The sequence below is a fragment of the Drosophila melanogaster genome, chromosome 3L, assembly GCF_000001215.4.
Source record: "Drosophila melanogaster chromosome 3L".
NCBI classification, from domain to species: Eukaryota; Metazoa; Arthropoda; class Insecta; order Diptera; family Drosophilidae; genus Drosophila; species Drosophila melanogaster.
In genome coordinates this window covers 5,932,778-5,955,590 of record NT_037436.4, presented here as the reverse complement: position 1 = coordinate 5,955,590, position 22,813 = coordinate 5,932,778, and the positions used below count along the sequence as shown (strand labels likewise).

General features: G+C 43.7%; 1 protein-coding gene across 2 annotated transcripts; it reads left to right on the top strand.

The window, feature by feature from the left end:
- The first annotated feature begins 4,932 nt into the window (after positions 1 to 4,932).
- Egfrap (EGFR adaptor protein) lies at positions 4,933 to 22,555 on the top strand. 2 transcript variants are annotated; one of them, NM_001038902.3, is made up of 6 exons: positions 4,933 to 5,298; positions 17,585 to 17,762; positions 17,859 to 18,192; positions 20,898 to 21,186; positions 21,257 to 21,537; positions 21,600 to 22,555. In NM_001038902.3, the coding sequence occupies exons 2-6, from the start codon at positions 17,623 to 17,625 to the stop codon at positions 21,819 to 21,821; spliced, it is 1,266 nt and encodes a 421-aa protein (NP_001033991.1). In that variant the 5' UTR covers positions 4,933 to 5,298; positions 17,585 to 17,622; the 3' UTR covers positions 21,822 to 22,555. The 2 variants fall into 2 exon arrangements, with proteins under 2 accessions (NP_001033991.1, NP_001163352.1); NM_001169881.1 differs by lacking the exons at positions 4,933 to 5,298; positions 17,585 to 17,762; positions 17,859 to 18,192 and adding an exon at positions 20,288 to 20,406 and having other exon boundaries at positions 21,600 to 22,226.
- Positions 22,556 to 22,813: the final 258 nt, after the last annotated feature.

Below are 22,813 nucleotides of genomic sequence, written 5' to 3'. Positions count from 1 at the left end.
ACACATAAACAACATCAACTTTTGCCCGGTACACGAAAATTGTTTAGCGACAAATTGTCACAGGCGCTGACAAGAGTTCGGACCCAGTTGCAAACTCACTTTTTGGCCAAAAAGCACAGGCAGGCTGGCAGTCAGTCAGTCAGTCAGTCTGTTTCAGCCAAGTTTGTGATACAGACAAACGGCCAGACATGATGCGCTCTGCCACAAAATATTCCGCAAAGTCAACAGCGGCAACACAAAATGAGGTCAACCATGAAAATTGCACCGGCGGCAGCAATTTCTCATTTTGAGTTTAGCAGGCTGCTCTGCCGAAGAGCAACAAAAACTAAAGTACTCCATACGAAAAAAAAATTTTGAAAAAAGAAGGAATTTCGCGATGCGGTCCACTGAGTGCCAATGTTGTTGCTGTTGCGCTTGATGTTGCTGCTGCTGCTGCTGCTGCTTGTTCCTGCGGTCGATCAGTTGCTGTTGCTGCATGTTTTTGGTGTAGCTGCTGCTGCTGCTGCTGCTGGTGTCATGTCGTTCATCAGCGTAACAATTTTTATTGCTGGTCGGACCGCAACTTTGTTGTCGATAAAATTTTAATTCGCTTTGGCTTACATCTTTTTGCACGCTCCCTTTATGCGATTTCAATTTAAGCTTTAGCAAAAGAGAGCAGACAGAAAATATGGGTTATAAAAACATGGTTAACCCGAAACGGATGACAGAATTTACCAGAAAAGTGGCCATTAAGGCACTACGATTTCAGGACTATGATAACCATTTTTTATTTAATAACAACGTAATTAGTATAAATAATTTTGCCATAAATTCACTAACTTTCAAAATGGTTTTGCCTGGGTCATAATTCATGAGAATCTCAGAGCATTTTCCATTCGTTGGTACAGAATTTCACTGGAATTTATGCATGCATCCTTCGACGACCCTGCGCCAAATTGATTTATAGCGTTCAAACACGTTTCGCCAAAAAAAAAGAAAAAATTTGCAACCAGAAGGGGGGACAAGCGAAAAACTGAAGACACCACAGCGATCACGTCCCCAATTATAAACACAACTAATTGCCCCGGCAAATGTTGCATGAAAGCGTTGCGAATTCATAATAACATGGCATACAAATTTTGTGCTAAATTGTCAACATTAGCTGGGGCAAGCAGCCACCTCAGATGCAACAACAGACGAAGCAGCAGCAACATCAGCAGCAGCAGCAACACTTGACACAGCAACTACTTCTGACACCGCTGCAACAATGTGAGGCACAAGAAATCGCAGATTCTATGGGCCACATTTATCATGGCTACCGTTTTCAGCTCTGCACGCTTTTGACCTGCTGCACAGCAGCAACGCGCGTGCCACAAACAGCAGCAGCAGCAGCAACAGCAACAGTCGCAGCAACAACACAATGCCAACACGAAACCTTCCAAGAGGTGAACTTGCTCAGTGATCTTTGATCTTATCTTGGCCACGGGTGCAGGTAAAAGTGTTATACTGCAGATAGGTGCACTAAGAAAAAATCGAGGCAATCAATTAGGGAAAATAACAAAAGTCAATACATATAATATTTAATATTTCATATTTTAAACTTCGTTTACCAAAACAGTTGCTTTATTTTGTACGAACCCATACCTTTCCTTCCCCGCTTGTTACTGATTAATTGAAATTTTGCATATTTCAAGCTCTTTGCAATGTTCATTAATCGCTTCCCATTCTCCAGTCCTCTTCAGATGCATAATTTGGCCACGCCCCAAACATGTTGCAAGTGCCACTTTGGGGCCGTCTCAATTCCCCTTGCACAACGTGATGCGTTACCCTTTGCTTGCCACATTTGTTGTCGCCGTTTAATGCGTTTTTAAAGTGCACGAGCCCCGCCCACGGGGCGTATGAGAAACGTTTTCAGTTATTCAGTGCCGGCAATTAGACAGTGAATGTCATAAATGAACCAACAGCACCACCATGGCCACTCGCTGCTGTCAAAAACTATGCCAACTAATGACAGTGCGATTGGAGCTGAAGCTGGAATTGGACTGGGAATAGGAATGGGAATTGAAATGGCTCTTTGGACGGCCAACGGAAAACGAGCCATGGGATTGGATTGGGGAACTGTGGGATTGAAGCTGCGCAAGATGTAAGCGAAGTGAGGCAATTACACATGCAAATTGCCGGCCACAAGCCTCAAAACTGAAAACTCAAAACTGGAGTCTCGCCGCGAAGTGAACACCATAAATCAGTTGTCATTGCCACATTTCAGTTTGTCTAAGCACACGTCAAATTGCACTCGTGTTGGAGGGAATGGTAACAGCAGGGGAACTTCATTAGCAAGAGAATGAAGATGGAAAACCAAAAAAAAAAAGCTAGCTATCATTAACATTTTTTGTGCAATTAACAGCTTAGGTTCAAGCCCACATTGTAAATCAGTTGGGATGGAAGAAAACGGGCCTACAACTAATTGGCTAAGAAGGGTAATAACAAAATGCCTTATGTTATTGCAAGAAGCTTGGGTGTTTGAAAGTAAAATGTTAGCTAATATGAAAAAAGGTCTAAACCAAGTAATTTGCCTTTAATCAGAAGTACTTTTCCTCTGACTGAACTAGTTCTGTAAACCAAGAGGCCTCCTTTGTTTCACCCATGCCACTTTCGAGCATCTCCCCCAACAACTGGTTCGCCTGCCCCGCACCTGACTGCTCCCTTCTGCCCACCACCGGAAACCACATCTTGGCAACACACACACACACACACACACACACCTAGAACTTCAGCTGAAACTGCAGCTAGACCAGCGACATGTTGCCAGTGTCGCCCAGCAGCAGCAATTGCTGCTGACGTCGACGCGGCGACAAAAAACACGCTGCCAAGTGATGCGGCGCACAGCAGCAGCAGCAACTGGCGACTTGTGGCGCAAAAGCAACAGCAACAGCAGCAGCTAGAACCCAGCTTCGTGTTCGAGTTCGGCTGCTGCTCGTGGCTCCTCTGAAGATGTTGCTGCCACAGTGACTTGGGAGCCCACAATTCGGAGCCCCATTTGCAATAGAAATGAAAAGGCCGTTCGCACTCGTTAAAGTGCCAACATGTCCAGTTGCTTATCAGTCAACTCACTTTTTCCGCTTGTCATAAATTATGAGAACTGTTGCAGTTTTATGGCCGCCTTTTGTTTGCACAGCAGGCAGCGCACAGGCGAACACCCACACGCACACACTCGCAGATGCACACACACACACATGTGCACACTGAAAATGAATAATTCACTTTTATAACAGCACATTTTATTTCCATTCCAAGAAATTGAACAACTACACTGTTTTAAAATGTAAATTATCTTTTTTTGCTGTCGAATTTAATATTTCTGAGGAAGAATGCAGTCAATTTATGTTATTAAAAATGCAAATATAATGGTATACAGAAACTATACAATTATTTTATTTAAGATGCAGTTAAAGCATCAAGTATTTTCTTCGAGTGCTGGAATATTTAGTGCACATACGGAAGACTCACGCGTGGCCGCGACGATAACTCATCCAAGTCACGCCGTCTGCCGCGGTCTCCGGATCGGATCGTTCCGCCCGCCTGGTCTTCTGGAGTTCATCTAACAGCGGGAGGAGCCGTTCCAAAACCGCCCAGCACTTCCTGCCCATCCCTGTGGCCCTCAAAGCTACCACCTACCTTCGCCCAACGCTTTGCAAATAATTTTCGAAATGCAGCAACGCACGCTAGAAATGAGCTCGTTCGAAATCCAAACATTTTCACTCATCTCCTCACCTCTTTTCCCGACGATTTTTCCGCATTTTCCGCTTCCCCGTGCCCGAAAAAACTCCCTTCAACTCACTTATTCATTGGTGCGTGTTGGCAAATGCCAAACATTTTTAGATGCGACTGCCAGCTGAAGCTTGTAAATACTTTGGAGTTGTGCTAAAGTGGAGAAAAGATTTGCTGCCATCTCGGTTTGTATTCGCGGTATTCACTGTTGTTGTTCTTGCCGACGTTCTTCGCGGGTATTTGCTGTATGCGTCTTTTGCTAGCTGCGACTGGCATTTCAACGACTGAGTTCCAGAAACGGTTGAAAATGGGGAGTATCCAGAATGCGAGTCGAAAAACCAAGAGGGGTGGGGGCAAACATTTGTAATGCATTTTTAATTAATTTTTTGCCGCGTCAATGGGCTAAGTGGGCGGTTGGGGGCGTGGCTACTGGCGAAAGACAAAGTTGCCACTTTAGTTCACAGACTGAACTTTTTGAACTACAGTGATTTTCCTTAAACAGCTTAACTTTAATTTTTTTGCAATGCACATAATATTAAGTATCTATTTTTAACTATGCCTTTAAGCTGCTACCATCTTCAATAAAGGTGAAGCATAAAAATATCTCTTCTACCTCTTCAGTTGATTACTAACCATTGATTATTAACCATCTGCAATCAAACTCATCTTAGCCCGCTTTTTAAGCACAATTTTACTGCGAACACTTAATGGCGTAGTCATGAGTAGTTGGCAAGGAATCGTTAAAATCAAGAAACTGCTACTAACTGTCCGAACAGCACTAACCCTAATTGAGCCATCAATTAATTAGTCGTTCGAGGCATACTTGTTTATTTGCGGGAATAGTACTTGGAAAATTATCAATTTAAGGCGGCTCCCAGAAGTGGGCATTAAAAATTATGAAGCTTGCGGCCGTAAAAAAACGGTTCTTAGTTCGCCCCGTCTTATCATAAAAGATAACAAACCGCTGGCGAGTCGTAAACGGGCCCACTGTGGATGCTGGAAAGTGGAACGTAGTGCAGCTAGCCCACTTGCCATCCACAAACAATGTACGTGTGAATGGAAGGAAACTGGTTGCTGCTGCCGGCGTCGCTGTTGCTGCTGTTGCTGTGTTGCTCGTGTTGCTGGTGTTGCTGCTGTGTATGTTGCCTGGCCTATTGAATGTGCATCAAAATTTATGTGGCCTTTTTTAGTCGTTTGCGTTGAGTCAGCGGAAGCGAACGTCGTCGTCGGAGTAGCAGCAGCAACATCGCAGCAGCAACATTCGTCGTGTGTGCCGCCAGTTTCGGTTGAAAACTGCAAATGCAAAGAGACAGGTTGCCTGCCGGATTTAAGTTGCAGCCCATTTCGTAACAGTTAAAAAGTGTGTGTGCATAGTTTAAGCCATTGCGAAACCAGTGTTCACTAAAGTGAAAAAAAAAAATATCAAACAAACCAGCGACATTTGTGTCCCGAAAAAAAAACACGTAGATTAATTGATTTATGCCTGTGACCTTTGCACAGCACACCTGTTGCTTTCATGCCGAAAGGAGCTGGATACGGCAGTTATATAAGGTAATTAAATAATTATGCAATCAGCTAAGTTTAAGCTAAATTAATCAACTTAAGCAACTCGTGGGCAGGCATAAAAATGCAAATTAAATTGAGGAAGCCGGAGATTGTTACACTTTGCTGGCCAGACAGACGATGGAGAACATGTTCTGCGGTTGACTTTATTTTTCCCGTGGCGACTGTTCCTTCCTTTGGCCAAGCGTGAGAATATTCACTGGGCATTAATTAGCTGGAGAAATCAACATGAGGCCATCGGTTGTGGGACTTCTCGGCGGTGGTGTCTTGCATGTGATTGTGGCCAACTAATTGGTGGCGATCGCAAAGGAATCAAACACGCCATTGCCTGATGTTGTGTTATTGTGTGGGGGAGTGCGATTCAAATGGTATATGTATCTAGAGAGCCATAGAAGCAGGCATAAATCACACCCCGGCTCCTCTTGGCTGCATCCTCGCCATGTTGGCACAGCGGGGCACTAAACACTGGCCCACTCCACAGACTCATTAAGGTTTTAATTTACAAGTTTAACTCGAGATTTAAACACCGAGATTTATATGCGTGCCGCGCGAGGCAATAATCAACGGCAACAACCCGCAATCACGTACGGCAACAAACAAACGAACCCAACAGCAACATCGCAACAGCAACACTGGCAACACTTGCAACACCAACAACATGCGCCAGTGTCCACCTACGCAGATTGCTTAAACAAACCCTCAATGAGGAGGCCCGTGTCGGAATTGTGTCGGTCGGTAATCGAATATGCAACTCATGGGGGGAAACTTAACTTTAAGACAAAACATGACAACGGCAACAGCACAGGCAACACCAGTCAAGATGATCATTTGCGCAGACAGATGGACATTAAAATCATTTAGTCTGTAGAGCAGGATATTCACTTCAAAAGAAAATACAACTGGGAATAAACGTACTTTGGAATACACTATTAGGGAAAGTAAGGACATAAGGACATAATTAAAATATTAGGTCTATAAATCTAGATTAAATCTGGAAAATATCTCTACCCAGAGTTAGGGTAAGAAATAAACCAAAATTACAGCGCTGATTAAGCTCGCCCCAAAATGGGCTTTGGCTGATGCCTGACCTAGCACAACAGCAACATTGCAACAGCAACTGCAGCACGCACCTGCAACCTGCAACAGCCGCCAATCATTCGAGGATGAGGATGGGGATGCGGATGCGGATGCAGCGACGACAGCAACTCTCGGCCTGGACTGGAGCAACACGTGCATGTGATTTGGAAGACAAAAACCGTTCTAATTTCTCAACTGTCAGCTGAGAGAGGTCTCCACTTATCCCCCGGCAACTTGCAACTAGCAACTTGCAACCCCAACTCGTTAGCTCGCTGTTGCCATAGCAATTATGCAGCTGGGCCTCACAAAAGAAGGTCGACATTGCTGTTTGGCTGGTGGGTTCCGGCTCTTTGGCTCTGACTCTGGCTCATGTCTTCATTTTGGACTTTTTGCAGCAAGTACACATGTTGCTGGTGTGCTCGAGCAGCAACAACAACAGCAACAGCAGCAACGTTCTTTGTTTATTTGTTTGCATTGGCCAGCACTTTTGGCCTTTGGCGCTGGGATGTTAACCCTAAACCTGGCTGCCTTTATTAAGCCACCGCGACCAAGTCACTTGCACTGCACCACTGCATCACCGCACCGCCGCACCGCCGCACCACCAGCAAAAACAACTGCAATCTGGGTGCTTTTTTAATAGTTTTTCGCTGCAAACACGTTTTTGTTCGAACCCTCTGGTGTTGACGTCGCCTTTGGTTCTCCATCGTTTAGCCCCACCTTTCTCCTTCTCGCCACTAATTTGCACCGCTTTAATTTTTCCTTTTTATTTGCAACACTTGTCGTTTAAATGCAGCAACAGCAAACTGCAGCAGCACCAGCAGCAAAGTGTGGCCAATAAATTAAGCGAAGCCGAAAAAAGAGACACACCGAGCAGAAATATCATCAAAGCCCAGGTTGCTGGCGAAATTATCTATGTGTGGCTGCCAGGGGTTCTCAGTCCAAAGACTCTGGGGCTTGGGTCCCCAGATCCAAGTCCCCAGTCTTCGAGACTCCGACGTTCCGTGCACAATCGCAACAAATGGCATTTTTATTGATATTTCGCTCGGTTCGCTTGGCAGCCGCATGTTGAAATATGCGCGCCACCTGTTGATTTTGTTTTTCGATTGCAGGAGGAGTAGGTGAACCTACAGCCAAACCCTCCTCTGCATACATATATATATATATATATATATATATATATATAGAGACAGAGAGAGATATATATACCTATATAGTGCTCGTGATTTGCGCTGCAAATTAAAAGCGAGGGCGATGCATATAAATAGCAATTTGGACAGGCGAATTAAGGTAAACGACTGCAGATACAACAAATCTCGCGAATACCAACGGAGGAGTTGCAAGAAAAGAACTCGGTTCGCCAGCTTGTCTTGTCACATAATGGAGTGGAATTATATCAACGGCGTGACTTTAATTTTCAGCAAATTAAACAGAGGTGGGCAGGAATGCCAAGCTAACAGCAGGCAATCAAGTAACTCAAACACGAGATAAATTTAGCATAGGCAGTTAAGTAAATGAGATAAAATATACAACTATTGAAGTACCCTTTCTTGGCATATAAATGTCTAGCTTAAAATCGAATTCTTGCATATAATAGACTACATATACTACATATAGACTAAATGCTATAAAACAGTATAATTTACCCCCCTTCAAAATGTTAACTATTTCCCCGAAATAGTGTATCTAAAAATTCGAGTGAACCGACTGCAACCCTCGAAAACTGGAAAGTTTTAACTAAGGAAACTCCGAACTAAGTAAATTCCAAGTTTATCAGCCGCTGCTTGCCCACTCGAACGTAACTTTATCAGACGGCCTGCATCCAATTAAAGGTTTTTCCGAGTATTTAGTGGATTGCATTTTCGTTTGCTCCAATAAGATAAGTCGAGGAAATGCAACTTCACTACCCATAAACCCCTGACTATTGACAGAGCAACTACGACAGGTAGAGATGTAGATAAAGCGCCTGATAAGCAGCAAATTTGACAGCCATAAAGCAAATAACAACCGACGGACAGGTAGAAGATATAGTTCGAACTTAAATAACACTGCAATCGAGGGACTGGGGGGACAATGAAAATTAATGAAACCAGTTTGGAGCATTTTTTATTGTTCGCCTGTCGTTTAATTAAAAGACAATCAAAGTCGGGACCGCAGCTGAGTATCTGGGTAGCTGAGTAGCTGGATAGCTCTGAACAAAGGCAGCGGATGCCAAGAGTTCATCAAAATCAGGAGCAGCATCCAAACCGGCAAGATACCAACTGCAAGCCATGTGATCCCAGATTTCCAGATTCCCAGCTCTGCAGGCAACTCAAATCAGGGGGAAAATACGAACTTTTTAGGGGGGAAGTCAGAACCTGATCCGGCATTCTTTATCGACATGTTTATGCGTTCCGTTTGCCCCCGAACGAGAAGTTCGACAAATGTATAAGTATTTACACAAAATATTTACGATTAGAAGAGCGCCTGGCGGCGGGGCAACCGCAATATTGCCGCCTCTTAATGAAATGCTAACGATATTCATTGGAAAAATCACAAGCGTAACGAGCCCGGGAGGAAAACCGCAGATGCCAGTTAAAAAAATTTTGAGTTTTTCCTAGCTCCGTTGCTGTTGCAACAAAGGAGAATTATGTAAATGCTGGGAAATTGTTTTGGACCTCAAACCGGCAATTTTCACCCAACATTTTCGGCAAATCAATTTCAATTGCCTCGCCTCTGTCCGTAGGCTTTTGCCATCGCTGCCATGGTGGGCGTGGCCATGACCATGGCTATGGCTTATAATAATAATTGAATAAATTGAGGCTGCAATTGAATCGAGGCCAGGATGGGCCAACTGAGCAGGTGTAAGTCGGCCAAATGGAAGCGCCTCGGTTTCGGTGTCCATAATGAAAATGCCACTTTGTTGCCTGGCTATAAATGTAAGCCAAGACAAAATGCAATTCGGCTTTCAGCTGCACGCCGCAATCGACGTGATCCTCAGTCGTATATAATTAAAGCAAATGTATTTTATGATTGGTCCCGTCGAATCAGGGTTAAGTATCCGGGCTCATTTGCATGCCGTGCAATGCGGCAATCCGGCAATCCTGCAATCGGGCAATCCTGCAATTATCCCATCGCCAGTCGGAAGCGACCACACAGCGCATCTGGGCAGCTCATCAGCGGCATGCTCCCAGGTTGGGATCCTCCCTTGGTAGCCTCATGACCACCGCTGTAATAACTGTAACTCTTCGACGAAATAATGCAATTATCCATATTGTTTTCCTTGAAATTTGTTTACATCATTGCAGCAGTTCCCTGCGCGATTGGGCAGAAAAAAAACCAAGATTGGTAAAACCCAAGAAAATCACATGTGTGCGAAGAGATGGATACTCTACATTCTGTAATTATTTAATTATTATAGAAAAATCTCATATCCCTCTTCATATTCACTTATGTAAGTTGTTTAACATGTGGATTTATTTATACTTTTTTAAAAGAATATTAAGCGCATAGCTCGCAACCCTATTGAAGAGTATTCATGTAATACCCAGCTGAGAATGCAAAGCGTTTCCCGTTAAGAGGCACTTGAAGAGCGGCTAACACACACTAGTGAACACAAGTCAACACACTCATACATACACACACATTTTATACTGTAGGGAAGAAGCTTCTGCTTTTTTACTTGAGCTCTTCTGCTGCGCCAGCTTTGCAGTTATCCAAACCGACGCTTCAGCAACAATTTCATTATAGCGCCAACAGCAACATTATCATCATGCAACTCCATGCAACACATCATCTGCATCCATAGCACATAGCCATACCCCACCCCCCTCACCATTTCGCATCTCGTGTGGCATAATCTTCATTATCATTAAAGCGGAGCACAGGAAAGCTCAACTAAACTGTTTAACGTTTTCCCCTTTTTACCCATTTGTATTTTTCGAAGCTTCCGCTTTTGCTTTTTATCCCTTTTCTGGGCTAAGTACTCAGCAGGATATGCATATATGTGCATATATGTTTGCCATAATCCGCTTCATAAGTTGCATTTTAATTGCATTCCACGCTTTGCTTTAGTTTTTTGCCCTCGCTCTGAATAAAAACCCACTTTTTCTCAGAGTGGGTTAAACACCGCACGCTGTCACTGAAAAGTAGCATTTCACGCTGCGTGGAAAATTGAGCCGGAAAAGCTCTTAACTTTCAAGTGCATCTGAAGTATTTGCCGCCGTTTCGAAGAGATCCAATCGATGAAACTCTTAGGGAACCATTTTCCCATCACTTGGCGGTCGAATTGCTTTGAACAATTTTCGGACGCCACTTTGGGGAATAGTAGATCGCATTTTCCACGAAGACTTTTCCATCTACCGTTTGCCCCACCCCTTCAAAGCGCCGCTAAATTGCCCGCTGTCAGCGTCGAGCGGCATGTCAACAACAATAATAATTGTAATAACCAACCCGGCGACGAGTATGAGCCATATATACATGGCCGACTATTAAGGCCATGTTCTGTTGGCAACAGGCTGACAGGCCAAGTTAGCAGAGGGTTCGCCAGTTTGGCGAAGTGAGCCAGGTGGGGCAGGTGAGGCAATCAAGGCACAAAACTTCGCTGCCAACGTTTTACTTTGCGAATCGTCGTGTGGGGCGCCGTTGGCCGTGGAATGGTTTCGCTTTAAACTGGATATTGTCCGCCAAGAATAGAGCCCAAAAGTGGGAGAAACATTTCGGGGGCGGGTACTATGGGGGTGTTATATGTACGAACTGTAGGGCCGTAAAATTCGAGCTTGGCGGCCAGACTGCAGGACTATTAAAAAGAAGAAGTGTAGGTTTAATTTTATACCTATAATAAAACAGCAAATTGATATATGACAAAAATAAACGATATATACCATTGATTTAAGGTTACTCAAGTGAATAAGTAACTAATTAACTTGAAAAGTAGATCATCATCTTGATCGTAAACTCCCTTTCCTTAAGTATCCTTCAATGTTATGTTAATTTCCTTTCGCCCAGGAATCAGTGATCTTATAATTTGCTTCCACTTAACCCACTTAAAGCGATCAATCCGCAGGGGCACTATTCGCTGGGAGAATGAAAAGATATAGTATAGAGTCTGGTACAGAGGCAATGGACCGAAAATTGCCCGACTTGATTAGCAATTCCAATTAGAAGTTTTCTCATTTCTGACAGGCTGAGCGACAGGCATGGAATATACGTCGCTCCCCCATTTTCCCTTTAAGCCCCCGGCAATCCTGGCAGCCAATCATCATTATGATGTTCATCCGGCATGCACAATAAAAATAAACAGATCATAAATAATATATGAATTCAATTCATATCTAAAAGGATTTGCGGTTAAGACGCCGCAACGCACAAATATGGCGAGGAAAACGAGTTTTCTTCGCAGAATGAGGAGGTGTTTCAGAGGCGGACGCTTTGAGAATCCAGCCAAGGAGATCGCGTAGATGCAACCAAAAAAAAAAAGAAAAAAAAAATGAAGAAAATAAAAGAAAACAAGAAAAACACGTAGAGCGGCGAGGTGAACTCACTTTTTACCCCCTTGTTTCGTCCGCCGGCAATTTCCCAATGCCGGTTGCGAAATTTCTGGCCGGGCTGCGAATGTTTCATGGCCAAGTTAACAGGCGCACAGAGTCACAGAGCAGTCGGTCGAGCGATCTAGCCAAGCTGAAAGAAGACAAAAAAAAAATATGGTAGACCGGAATGAAAACCATCATTAAGCTGTGTTTGCGGCAACATGCAACATGCAACTAGCATGCAGCAAGCAGCTAGCAACCACCACTGAAGTTCAAGTTCAAAGCCAGCCAGCAACGAGTTATTGTTTCTCGACAAGATTCTTTCCACTTATTACACAAGTCATCAGTCGAGTCGTCATTTTCCTTCCCAACCGATCCCAGCCCGGCACCCATCATCATCTGGGCTGTCATCTTTGACATTAGCCAAGTTCTGGGATCTGGGATCTGGCCATATCCCTCTTAGCTCTGAGCTCTTAACTCTTTTTTACCCGTCTTAACGGTCCAAATTGCTGAAGGCGTTGCCGCATCATTATCAACTGATTGTGTGCACTGAGCACCGGCTACCGTATCCTGTGCTGTCGCGGGACCCAATTTCATCTCACCGGAAAGAGACGCGGCATTCCACAAAAAAAAAAAAAAAAAATTCAGAAAAATTACAGAAGGGGGACGAAATCCGGGGAAGGTCCCTCTTGACGGCACTAATTGTTAATTAATGGAATGCAGGCGTGCCTTGAGCCTGCCCCTGGCATTTTGGTCTTACTGCTGCAAGTCATGTTTGGGGTTCAGATAACATAATTACCTGCTTTCTGTCCACAGAAGAGAGATTATGTTGCTTAAGATAAAGCGAAAAGAAATATAAATTAAATACAACAGGATATGCAGATAGAGCATAAAACTACGGTTTATTCAAAACCTTTTATAGAAAATATAAGATACTATTTACTTATCAGCTATTTGTGGCTTATATTTTCCTCTTAATCCTTTTCTTGTTCCATAAAATTGTAATACTTCCTTTCTAAAGGCTTTAATATAAAGCTCGGCAAATACCCAAAACAATTTAAAAAGTCATCTGTGTTACCATATCGTCCTGGCCTTCCAGAGATACAGTTCTTTTTGTTTTTATACAGGAGAGAATAAAGATTCATGAAATGCAGCCAAACATATTTCATTTTCACAGTCAACGAGGCAAAAGTTTTTCAATCTCCCAGGAAAATGCATCACCTTTCCTCCGCACACCTTGGGTTACATCGTCTGTGGCAAACTGTGTCATCAGACGGGCATAACTTTTATTGAACTGTCGCCTGGGGGGAATTTACAACTATCTTTTTGGGTCTCTTCACATATATGTACTATATATATACATATATAGTGCAGGTGGGGATGGGGATGTCAAAGGTCGGGAAGCCCAAAGGTGACAAGTGCCGAGTCAAATGCCGCAGACATTTGTATAAGTTATTACGGTTGCCCCACGGCGGCGTTCGAAGCACTTCTCGATATGCATTTCTGATTGCATATGACATTTGCATGACGCTGCCACGCCCCCTTTCGCCTTTTTACACGCTTTCCACTTTTCCACATTTCTACTTGTTGAACATCTGACTTTGGCTTTTCTGGGATTTCGTTTTCTTGGTGTCTCTGGATGGCTACGAAATCGGAATCGAAGTCGGACTTTGAGCAGTGGATGGTTTTCTCCCGTGGCTTTTTGGTATTTGCACGACACAATCATTAAGTAGCCATGGCCAAGTGCTGACAACCACAAGTACGGCAAAAACAAAAACAACAAATTACAAGCTCACATTGTCAGAGTTGCACTTTAGGCGACATAAATTTCATGTACGTCGCCATGACAGAGCAAACAAAAAATACGACAAAAGGCGATCGCTTTTGGAGGAGCGAAGCCAAAGATACCCTTTCCTCAAGTTCGCTCTAAATTGAATGAAATCCTTGTACGGATAATATAAGACATATTTAGTTTACTTTAAGCCATAAGGCTTTTCTCCGTGGAATTATTACTATTACTTCGAAATATCAATTCAAATATATAAATATATCAAATATCAATTCGAAAAGGGGTTAAACCTTTTGCAAGGGTATTTGAAAGAGAACCAATGGCTGCAAGACCAAAAAAAAAAACAACGGCAGCCAGGAGGTGTCAATGTACAATTGCAGCAACAACAACAATGGCATTGGCAACAAGGAGCTGGCACAACAAAGAGCCCATTGTTGTTGTTGTGCTTTTTGTTGCTGGTGTTGCACATGCCAAATGCGGACAGAGACACGACGCCAAGGAGCCCGCCGTTCGGACACAAAGCTCCTCATGCCTCAAAACACTTAAAAAAAAAAAACAATTAAAAAAGATTTATATTTTATATGATTGTCTCAGATGTGATGTGGTTTTTATTCTGCAATCATGAAATCATATATTTTCTTTCTTGGAATATTTGTTTTTACCCCTTTAAATGTGAATCCATTAAAAATGGTTGATATTGGTTTCAGTGCAACTGCGCTTGGCCATCCTTTCCTTTGAGCGGCTACAAAGCATTTCTCACTGTTCTATTGACACACGCAACGCTCGTCTTGGAATGTTGCCGCCGTTGTCGCCATCACAGCGGCTTGTGTAATTACGCGAGTCGCATTAGCACAACAAATCGACCCCACAGAGCTGCATTTAATTAGTGGCTCAGCCACTGGGACGGAACGACGACGACGTCGAGGATGGCAAACATGTCCGTCGAAATTGTTGGCATAATTCATAATTGAACTGCATTCGTGGCTGCCACACGAGCTAACATCCTCAGCCGCTTCCTTAGTGTCTTTCGGAGGCCGAACTCCGCTGGCTTTGATGGCTACATAAATTTTGTGATAGGTTGTGGCGCCCAACGTGGGGCTGTGGCTAGCATCGGTCGTGCCTGGTATGCAATGCACCGCGGCTCCACTTTCCTTTGCTTGTAGCTCTTTAAGCTGCCGATTTTATACACTTTCAGAAGGTGGTATTATTGTGCATGTATAAGCGTAAGTTGATATTCACATAGATTGAGTTAATGTAATTAAATAAGACCAAATAATCTATAAAGGCTTTTTCCTTCAAAGCGCATATAACTTAAAAGAGTGTTTGAAACTTCGTTTCCTTTTCTTTTTGCCATTGTTAGGAGTCTTTCAAGTATTGTAGCCTCCTGTACACTGGGCGCACCTACAACATTTGAGGTTGTATAAGTGGCAGTCCCGTTATTTCTCGCTCTTTGCAGTTGTTAACAGAGTATTCCATTACCACAATTCACATGTCGGCCCAAAAGACCACCCAGGTTATTGTTTCCGCAACTGTATCTGTATCTGTAGCTGCGACTGTGTTTTCGCCGGGTTCAAAGACTGTTGACATTCGTGGGTTATTGTTATTGCGATTGTTGCGGCAACCACATCCGTTTTAGTTGCATGTTGCAGGCCATTGATTGACGTAAGCGCTTTAAAGACTTTGTCAAACGGGGTCCATAAAGAACCTACTCCGCCGTTGACTCTGGGGTGCAATTTGCCAAAGGGATTGTGTTCTGCACCGAAAAATATGAACAAGCCAAATGGGAAACTGAGGACAGAGAACAAGCCCAAGCGGCAGACATGAGACACCAGCACTTCATATGACAATCAAACTTTGTCTGCAGGAAGCCAACAGGGGAAAAAAAACTATTCCGAACGATTTAACAATGAATTCTGCAACAAAATCTCCATGAAAATAGATATAAACGCAGTCAGACGCCGGGAGGAGAGGATAATGGTGGGAAGTAGCATATAACCATAATATCAATTTCAATAAACTAACAAGCAAATGTGCGAGATCTGAGCGGAAGCGGACTAACACAGTCCGGAGTATATAGGAACTTATGGAGCGCACAGAGGATGTGGATATGAAGGTTGTCATATGGCAGAGGACACACGGACAGGTGCCATAAAAGTAAATTTCATTTCCCACCGAGCGAAAGAATAACAGACTGAAGCCAAGCGTATTGAAAAGATTGTGGATATGAAAACAGATGCCAAAAGGTGTTTCAAATGTCTGCCAAATGATTGCCAAGTAGAAAAAAATGTATTCAAATTCTGTTGGGAAAAACCGAATGTAATCTTCGATCTACTAAAAGATAATATAATAACCTCGAAATTTATTTTAATTGTTTTGGAGAAAACACGCAATCTATTTGTACATAAAACTAACAAAGAATTAAAATTTAACTTTTGTCGTTCCTTAAAAAAAAATGACCAGAATAAACTTCCCCAGCAGTTGTTTTGTTGCAGAACTATTCTATGCAGTTACAGTTTCCTTGAATAGATAAAAAGTCCTTTGCTTACCACCAGCAAGCGGCAATAAAATGCCAACTTTTTGTGAAATTTATTGAGCAAAACTTTAACTTGATTCGAGACAAAGAAACAAACACAGGACTAAGTCCCCATTCTTGTCTTTTTCTCCACGGAGTAAGTAACTTGCCGCTTGAAAGACGCACAAGAGTGTGCTATGCAAAGTGCAGTCACTCCGCAGTTTGCAGATATGTGCAGCTTATTATCCTTGTAGCTACAACATGTGGATGCGTTTGCTGTATGACAAGTCAAATTAACATGTGCAACACAATCCTCACTCCGCTCAAATGGAATCAGAGTTGCAGTCCTTGTTGTCATTCGACACTTTGCAAAACTTAGCTCGGGGTGACGGTAAATGTCAGCACATTTGTGACTCCTCATCCTTGGCCAAATTAATGCCCGGCCAGCATGGCGTATACTTGTTAAATGCAGAGCAGCATCACAGAGCATCCAAGAACATCTCAACAACTGTCGACATTTTCGCCTGCAGCTGCAGCTTTTCTTACACCATCCCTGTGATATTGCAACAACCCTTTTTGCATCCCCTTTCAATGTTGCCAGTTCTTTTGTGGCACAAGCCTCCATTGTTCATTGTTTAAAAGTGGGTAAAGTGGTGCAGCACAGGCCGACCGGTTGGATAACAAAAACTGATGCAAAACGAGACCTTCGGGGCAAAGTTAAGGCCTCCTTTCGTCTATTCTTTTCAATTTCAATTTGCTCCATTTCAACCTTAACCCACATTCGGTTGCAATTATCCGACGACACTCCACTGGAAACCGGAAAAACCACTGCCGAATAAGCTTTAAAAATTAATATGCTGAAAATCTTGAAACAATTTGCAAACTAATAGCAAAAGGCTTAAAATCGCATTAAAAGTTTCCCCCAAGAACTATCGGCACAAGCCAGAGGCATATATATGTATGTAGTTTTATATGCCGAGAGATTCAATAAGCAGCCAGTTGTGGGCACAAAGTTTGCAGTCAGAAAGGCTTAAAGCCTTTTCCAAACTGGCAGCAACTTAAAGAGGGGCAAAACTTCTGGCTGAAGGCGGAAAATTTTGCACTGCAAGAATAAGTCAAGAAATCATCAACGATGCCATTAGCATAGGGTCCAGAAGTGACCGAACTTCTGCCCCTTAGTGGTGGCAAAAAGTTTTGTGGCTTTCTTTTTCGAAAGGGGTTGCCAAGAGTTTTAACAAGCTCCTTACATTTTCTTCCCCCTTGCGGGAAAAATAGGAATATAGTCTCGTCTTGGAAAATAACTTAATAATTAGGTGGCTTGAAATGAATCTAAAATATGTGCAAACTTAAGTGTTATATGCATAAACTATTTTTCTACACGTTTTTGAACAGATGCTTTGAATGTTTGAGGCAAGATATATGAAGTACCAATGATCATGCAGGATATACGCCTACGCCTGGAACCACAGCACAGTAAAGCCACATTCATATCCTCCTCCTCGGCCTCATCGTCCTCATCCCAAACAGCTGAGACCACGCTGATTGAGACAGCTGAGAAGTCGCCAGCCAGGTGAGTGTAGGGAAGGGAAGGGCAGAAGTAACTCCCTTAATCTTTAACGCAAAGTATACCTCGTCCTTAATCCTCTCGCTCATTTGTTAACCGCAGTGAAGCAGCTGCTGGAACAGTGACAACGACATCGCCGCAGCATTTCTTCCATCATCATCATCCGCCGGCTCATCCGCATCCGCCCCGCCAGCAGCCGCATCCGCATAGCCACTCGCATCCGCATCCGCATCCGCAACTCCAGCGCCGCCCGGTGGAGCAGCTGCATCTGCTGCATAGCCACCACGATGTCCAGGAGCTGTCCGGACAGGAGCATCCACATCCGCAACCCGGCTCGCATCCGCATCCGCACCATCTGCGCTCGCCCAGCTCCGAGGAGGATAATTCGCCCACAGAAATGAATAATTGCCGTCGTTTGGTGGATAAGCCGCCGCTGGTAAGTTCTGCGAGGGTTCACTGTAAGAAATGGTAGTCATATTTTAAAAAGCTGTCGGAAAAATATAAGAAAGCCCTTTATATTGTAGGGTAACACTTCTATATATATTATGCAAAAGGAAATAATAACTCTGAATGGCAGGTCATAATGTATGCCCACTGATTTTTTTCAATACATAACTTATTCTCATTTTTTGCCGATTCCGCTAGTTAATATTAACTATTAGCCAATGTATTGAAAACAGAGACGGATTTTGCGATGCCAGTCGAGGGAGCAATCATTTTTTTTTTTGTTTTGCTTTGTTGCCAGGCTCCTTTGTTGGCCATTTCTCATTGCTCGCAAATTACTTTGCACAGAGCATAAATCTGCTTACGCTGATGATTTGCCAGGAAACAAGAGCTGGTGGGGGAATTTGAAAGGAATTACCTATTGGAGGAGCATCGGCTGGGGATGCACTTAGTGAAAGAAATGCCAGGTAGCGGCGGAAAAGGAAAACTTCAGATCGAGACAGCATTTACGAAATGCAAAAAGCGAGGAAAATGAGGGAAAATTCGTTCAATTCATGTTGCCTAGCTTAAATTCTCTATTTAGTTGTTTTAATTGCATAAACCTTAAATCACTTGTGTGAAATTGCGCTGCTTGAATCGAACTCGAAAGCGACAGGAGTAGGCACTTCAGGTGGAAATTGTTTTTGCCACCAAAACTGCAGCCGAAAAGGAGTTCATTAAATTAATTTGCACAAATGCAAATTTTCGAGTAACGCCACTTTGGCACGCGCCACTAACAAAGGTGCACTAGCTGCACACGACGAAAATGCAGAACAAATGGGAGGACACTGAGAGAAATAATTTAATATTACCCAAAAAGAAAATCCAGAAATATTTGAATGTAAAACATTACTAGCATTTTTTAAAAGATTTTCATGGATTTTAGCAAATTTATATAGTATATTTCAGATATTAAATTTCGCAAGAAATTTGTCACTTGACATGCGAGCATAATTCACTTGTAAAGAGCAGTCCTAAATGTGTTTAACTAAAGTTTAAAGTATTTGCAATTAAACTGCATTTTACTGTCAATTTAAATTTAGTTGAGTAGGGCATACTTAGCACTTTTAAATGCCAATTAAATGAGCAGTAACTCAATTGCCGTCCATAATCCTAAAGCGAGCATAGTTAGCTAACTAATTGCTTTCTTTTGTCGGCAACAACTTGGACCGAAACCCCGTTACCATTCATTCATAACTTTCTACTTAAACCATTTCATGGCAGGGCGTTGAATGCTTCCCATTTTGCCGTAGTGCAGTTTGAAGTTGGATAACACGAGTCCTGGTGAACAATGCAGGATGCCATGGCAAATGGCAGGCAAATGGCGTTAACTTACTGACTTTATGACACATAAATCGCAGCAACAGCGCCAAATGCAACCGACAGCCACGTGTTTTTAGGCCTAGGGAAAGGACGTGGAAAGGAATCCTTGCCAACAGGACAATGGAGCAACTTTTCTCTGGCGCCGCCTGAAAGTAGGCAACGTGCAAAAGTTTCGAACAGATAACAAGGCAAGGAGAAAATGCAAGAAAATCAAATGGCAGATGGGAGCATCGCTGCTGCGAATGCTGCTTAGACACGTCTATTGTGCCATTGTCTGGGAAAATACCTTGGAAAAGTCCAGCCCGCCTCCGCCCCATCTGCATTCTTTACGTTCGGGATTTTGCTGTGGCACTTCTGGAGCTCGAGTCCTTCGCGTTTTGCATTGCATAATGCGCTGCTGTTCCCTTCCGATTGCCATTAGCATAATGGGGGCATTAGGTTGGCACGATGCTCTGATTGCATACTTAACGACAGTGCCAAGTGCCGTCGATGCGCCAATTTAATTAGCTGCAATTGAAGCAACGAGCCTGAATCGAGCGAAAATCCTCAATTTAACTGGCCGCATACTGGCCAAGTAAATCGGCACTCATCTCCATAAAATCAACATAATTATCGCAAGTTAAGACCAAAATAAGCAAGTCCAATTTACGCTTAGACTGCTAATTACGCAACGCAATGGGAAACGATTTAAAAGCTGCAAAATGAAAACCCAAAGGCAGTAGCACAAACTTTTCGTTCGGGGCTCGAACTCATTTCAAAGTAATTTGCCGCAAAAGCCAGTGGTTGCCATAGTGGGCGTACTGTGGCCAAGGGGGCGTGGCAAGCGCTGTTTAACATTTTATTGGTAACCAAAAATTTTACACATCAATCTCGGTTGTTTTCTGTGTGGTGTGGTGGGGGGGGGGGGGGAATTGGAAGTGTGTGGCACGACGTTGTTGTGGTTCTGGCCGTGAGAGCTAAAGTGTGTTTGATGTTTGTTGGATTTTCCGGGCGGAAGCCGGAGCAGGGGTTAAGCTGTGGGGGGTGGCGCCACAAATCCCTGAATGAATACACACCTGCACCGATACTGACGGTCAGGCGAGAGTTGTCCCGAAATCGCCATTATAGCAATGCAAAAACTTTGCCAAATTGGCAGACAACATGCAACATGCAAATCGTACCACTAGCAATGGATGCACTGAAAACAAAAAGTAGTAAATGTTATTAATATTACATCACACTTTACTTAAGTTGCATAACAATTCAAAAATAACTGCATACTAAACAATGGGAATGTAATAATGGGAATGTATTAATACTTATAATTACTTTCTGTGCACTCCTATCCCTTCACAGGTGAAACGCCTGACCATGGGCATTGGACTGCTGCGGGGAACCGAGGACAGCCGCCCCCTGATGCACAGCACCTGCGGCTCCTCGCTGACCTCCGGATCCGGCTGTGGATCCACTCAGACCATCTCCGATGGCTATGTGAACGAGGCCATCTGCGAGCCGGACAAGTACGTGGCCAGCAAGTTCGGCGACTCCTGCCGCCAGTCACTGTCCGCACTGGAGAGTGCCACCCAGCGGCTGCAGGTGGAGCTGCCCGCCGCCAGCAAAAAGTATCTGAGAGAGACGTGCAGCGGTAGGTAGACTCTTATGTCACAGATATGAAATGGTTGGCTAAGGTTACCTTACTTCCGTGTAATTATCAGCCAACTCCAGTCCGAAATTGTTTCCCGGCCACAGTGCCCTGCGCCTGGATAATCTCAGCCTAGCCGAGCAGCAGGAGCTTAAGGGAGCCGCCTGGTTTCAAGCGGGCATTCCCAGGGAAATATCCCTGGAGGCCCTGTCCCGACAGAGTCCAGGTGCGTTTCTAGTGCGCCAGAGCAGCACAAAGCCGGGATGTTTCGCCCTCTCGCTGCGAGTGCCACCACCTTCACCACGAGTGGCCCACTATCTGATCCTGCGGACGCAAAGGGGCTACAAGATAAAGGTAAGTCCGAGCACATTATATATAATATTTATTATATATTATGATGGTATTTACCATTTTAGGGCTTCACCAAGGAGTTCAGTTCGCTGAAGGCGCTGATCACGCACCACTCGGTGATGCCGGAACTGTTGCCCGTGCCGCTGACCCTGCCACGCCCACCTAGTACCCGATCGCAACGATCGCAGGGCGCCTACGCAGGCGGAACCGGAAACGGGGGAGCGGACTTCGAGATGTATGGCTCGCTGAACGACTTTCGCAAAATGATGGCCGATTTGAATGTGTGACCGCTGGGCGCTCTTAATTAATTAAGTAATTATGTCACGTTGATTGAATTAAGCTGCCCAGCTTGTCACATTGTCCTGCGTCCTGTGTCCTCTGTCGCGACAGGATAACAATCTGTTTAATTTGCGTAATTGGCTGTGCTGACGACGGTTGACGTGGCTACCAATAAATAGGGTCCATGTCCATGTGTACTCGGGCCGGCAAAGGCCCACCTGTCCGACAGGTGCTGCAAAAAGTGCACAAACATTTTTTATTAAAATTGATAATAAAATCAGCTACGTGGGCGGCTGCGATGGCTGTGGTTTCGCAGGGGCGTGTTTGCATACACAAATATAGGGAATACGCTCAAATCATTTTTGCGAAACTGATTAAAAAATGGCAAAAACATGCAATATGTATACGCAAACAGACATCAAGTGATTATTATTTTTCGCGTTTTTATCAATTCTGCTCGTTTTGTACGGCTAGTGCTGAGTGGCAGATGCATCAGACAGACGTACTATACATATCTGAATGGGGGCAGTCGGATTAAATGTTAATGTTTGGGTAGGGAAATCGAGGGTCGGCTGCCGGGATTTGGAGTGCGGATGCGGAATGGGCAAAGTGGATTCTTTTTGTATTTGATGCACTCACTTTGCGGTGCAGTGGCTAGATAGACTTATATGGGAAGTAAATGAATAACCAATTATATTGTAACTCTATGTATTTTGTAATAAAGTTAATGGAAAACCTTTTCAAATAGTATTGTTTATTTTCTGATCTATAGCATGCAATATACATACAATCACGTTGAAAATGAAGCATTGGCTTAAAGGTAGAACATTTTATAATATTTAACAACAAATTTGTTTTGAAATAATGTGAGTGGGTAAGGAAAGTTTAAATTTCCCGCACATTATCGATAGCTCTTTCGATAGAATCGGTCGGCAATCGGCTCGCAAACTCGCTAGAGAACTGTTAACCAACTGTCATAGTTTGAGTTCACGCTACGCTC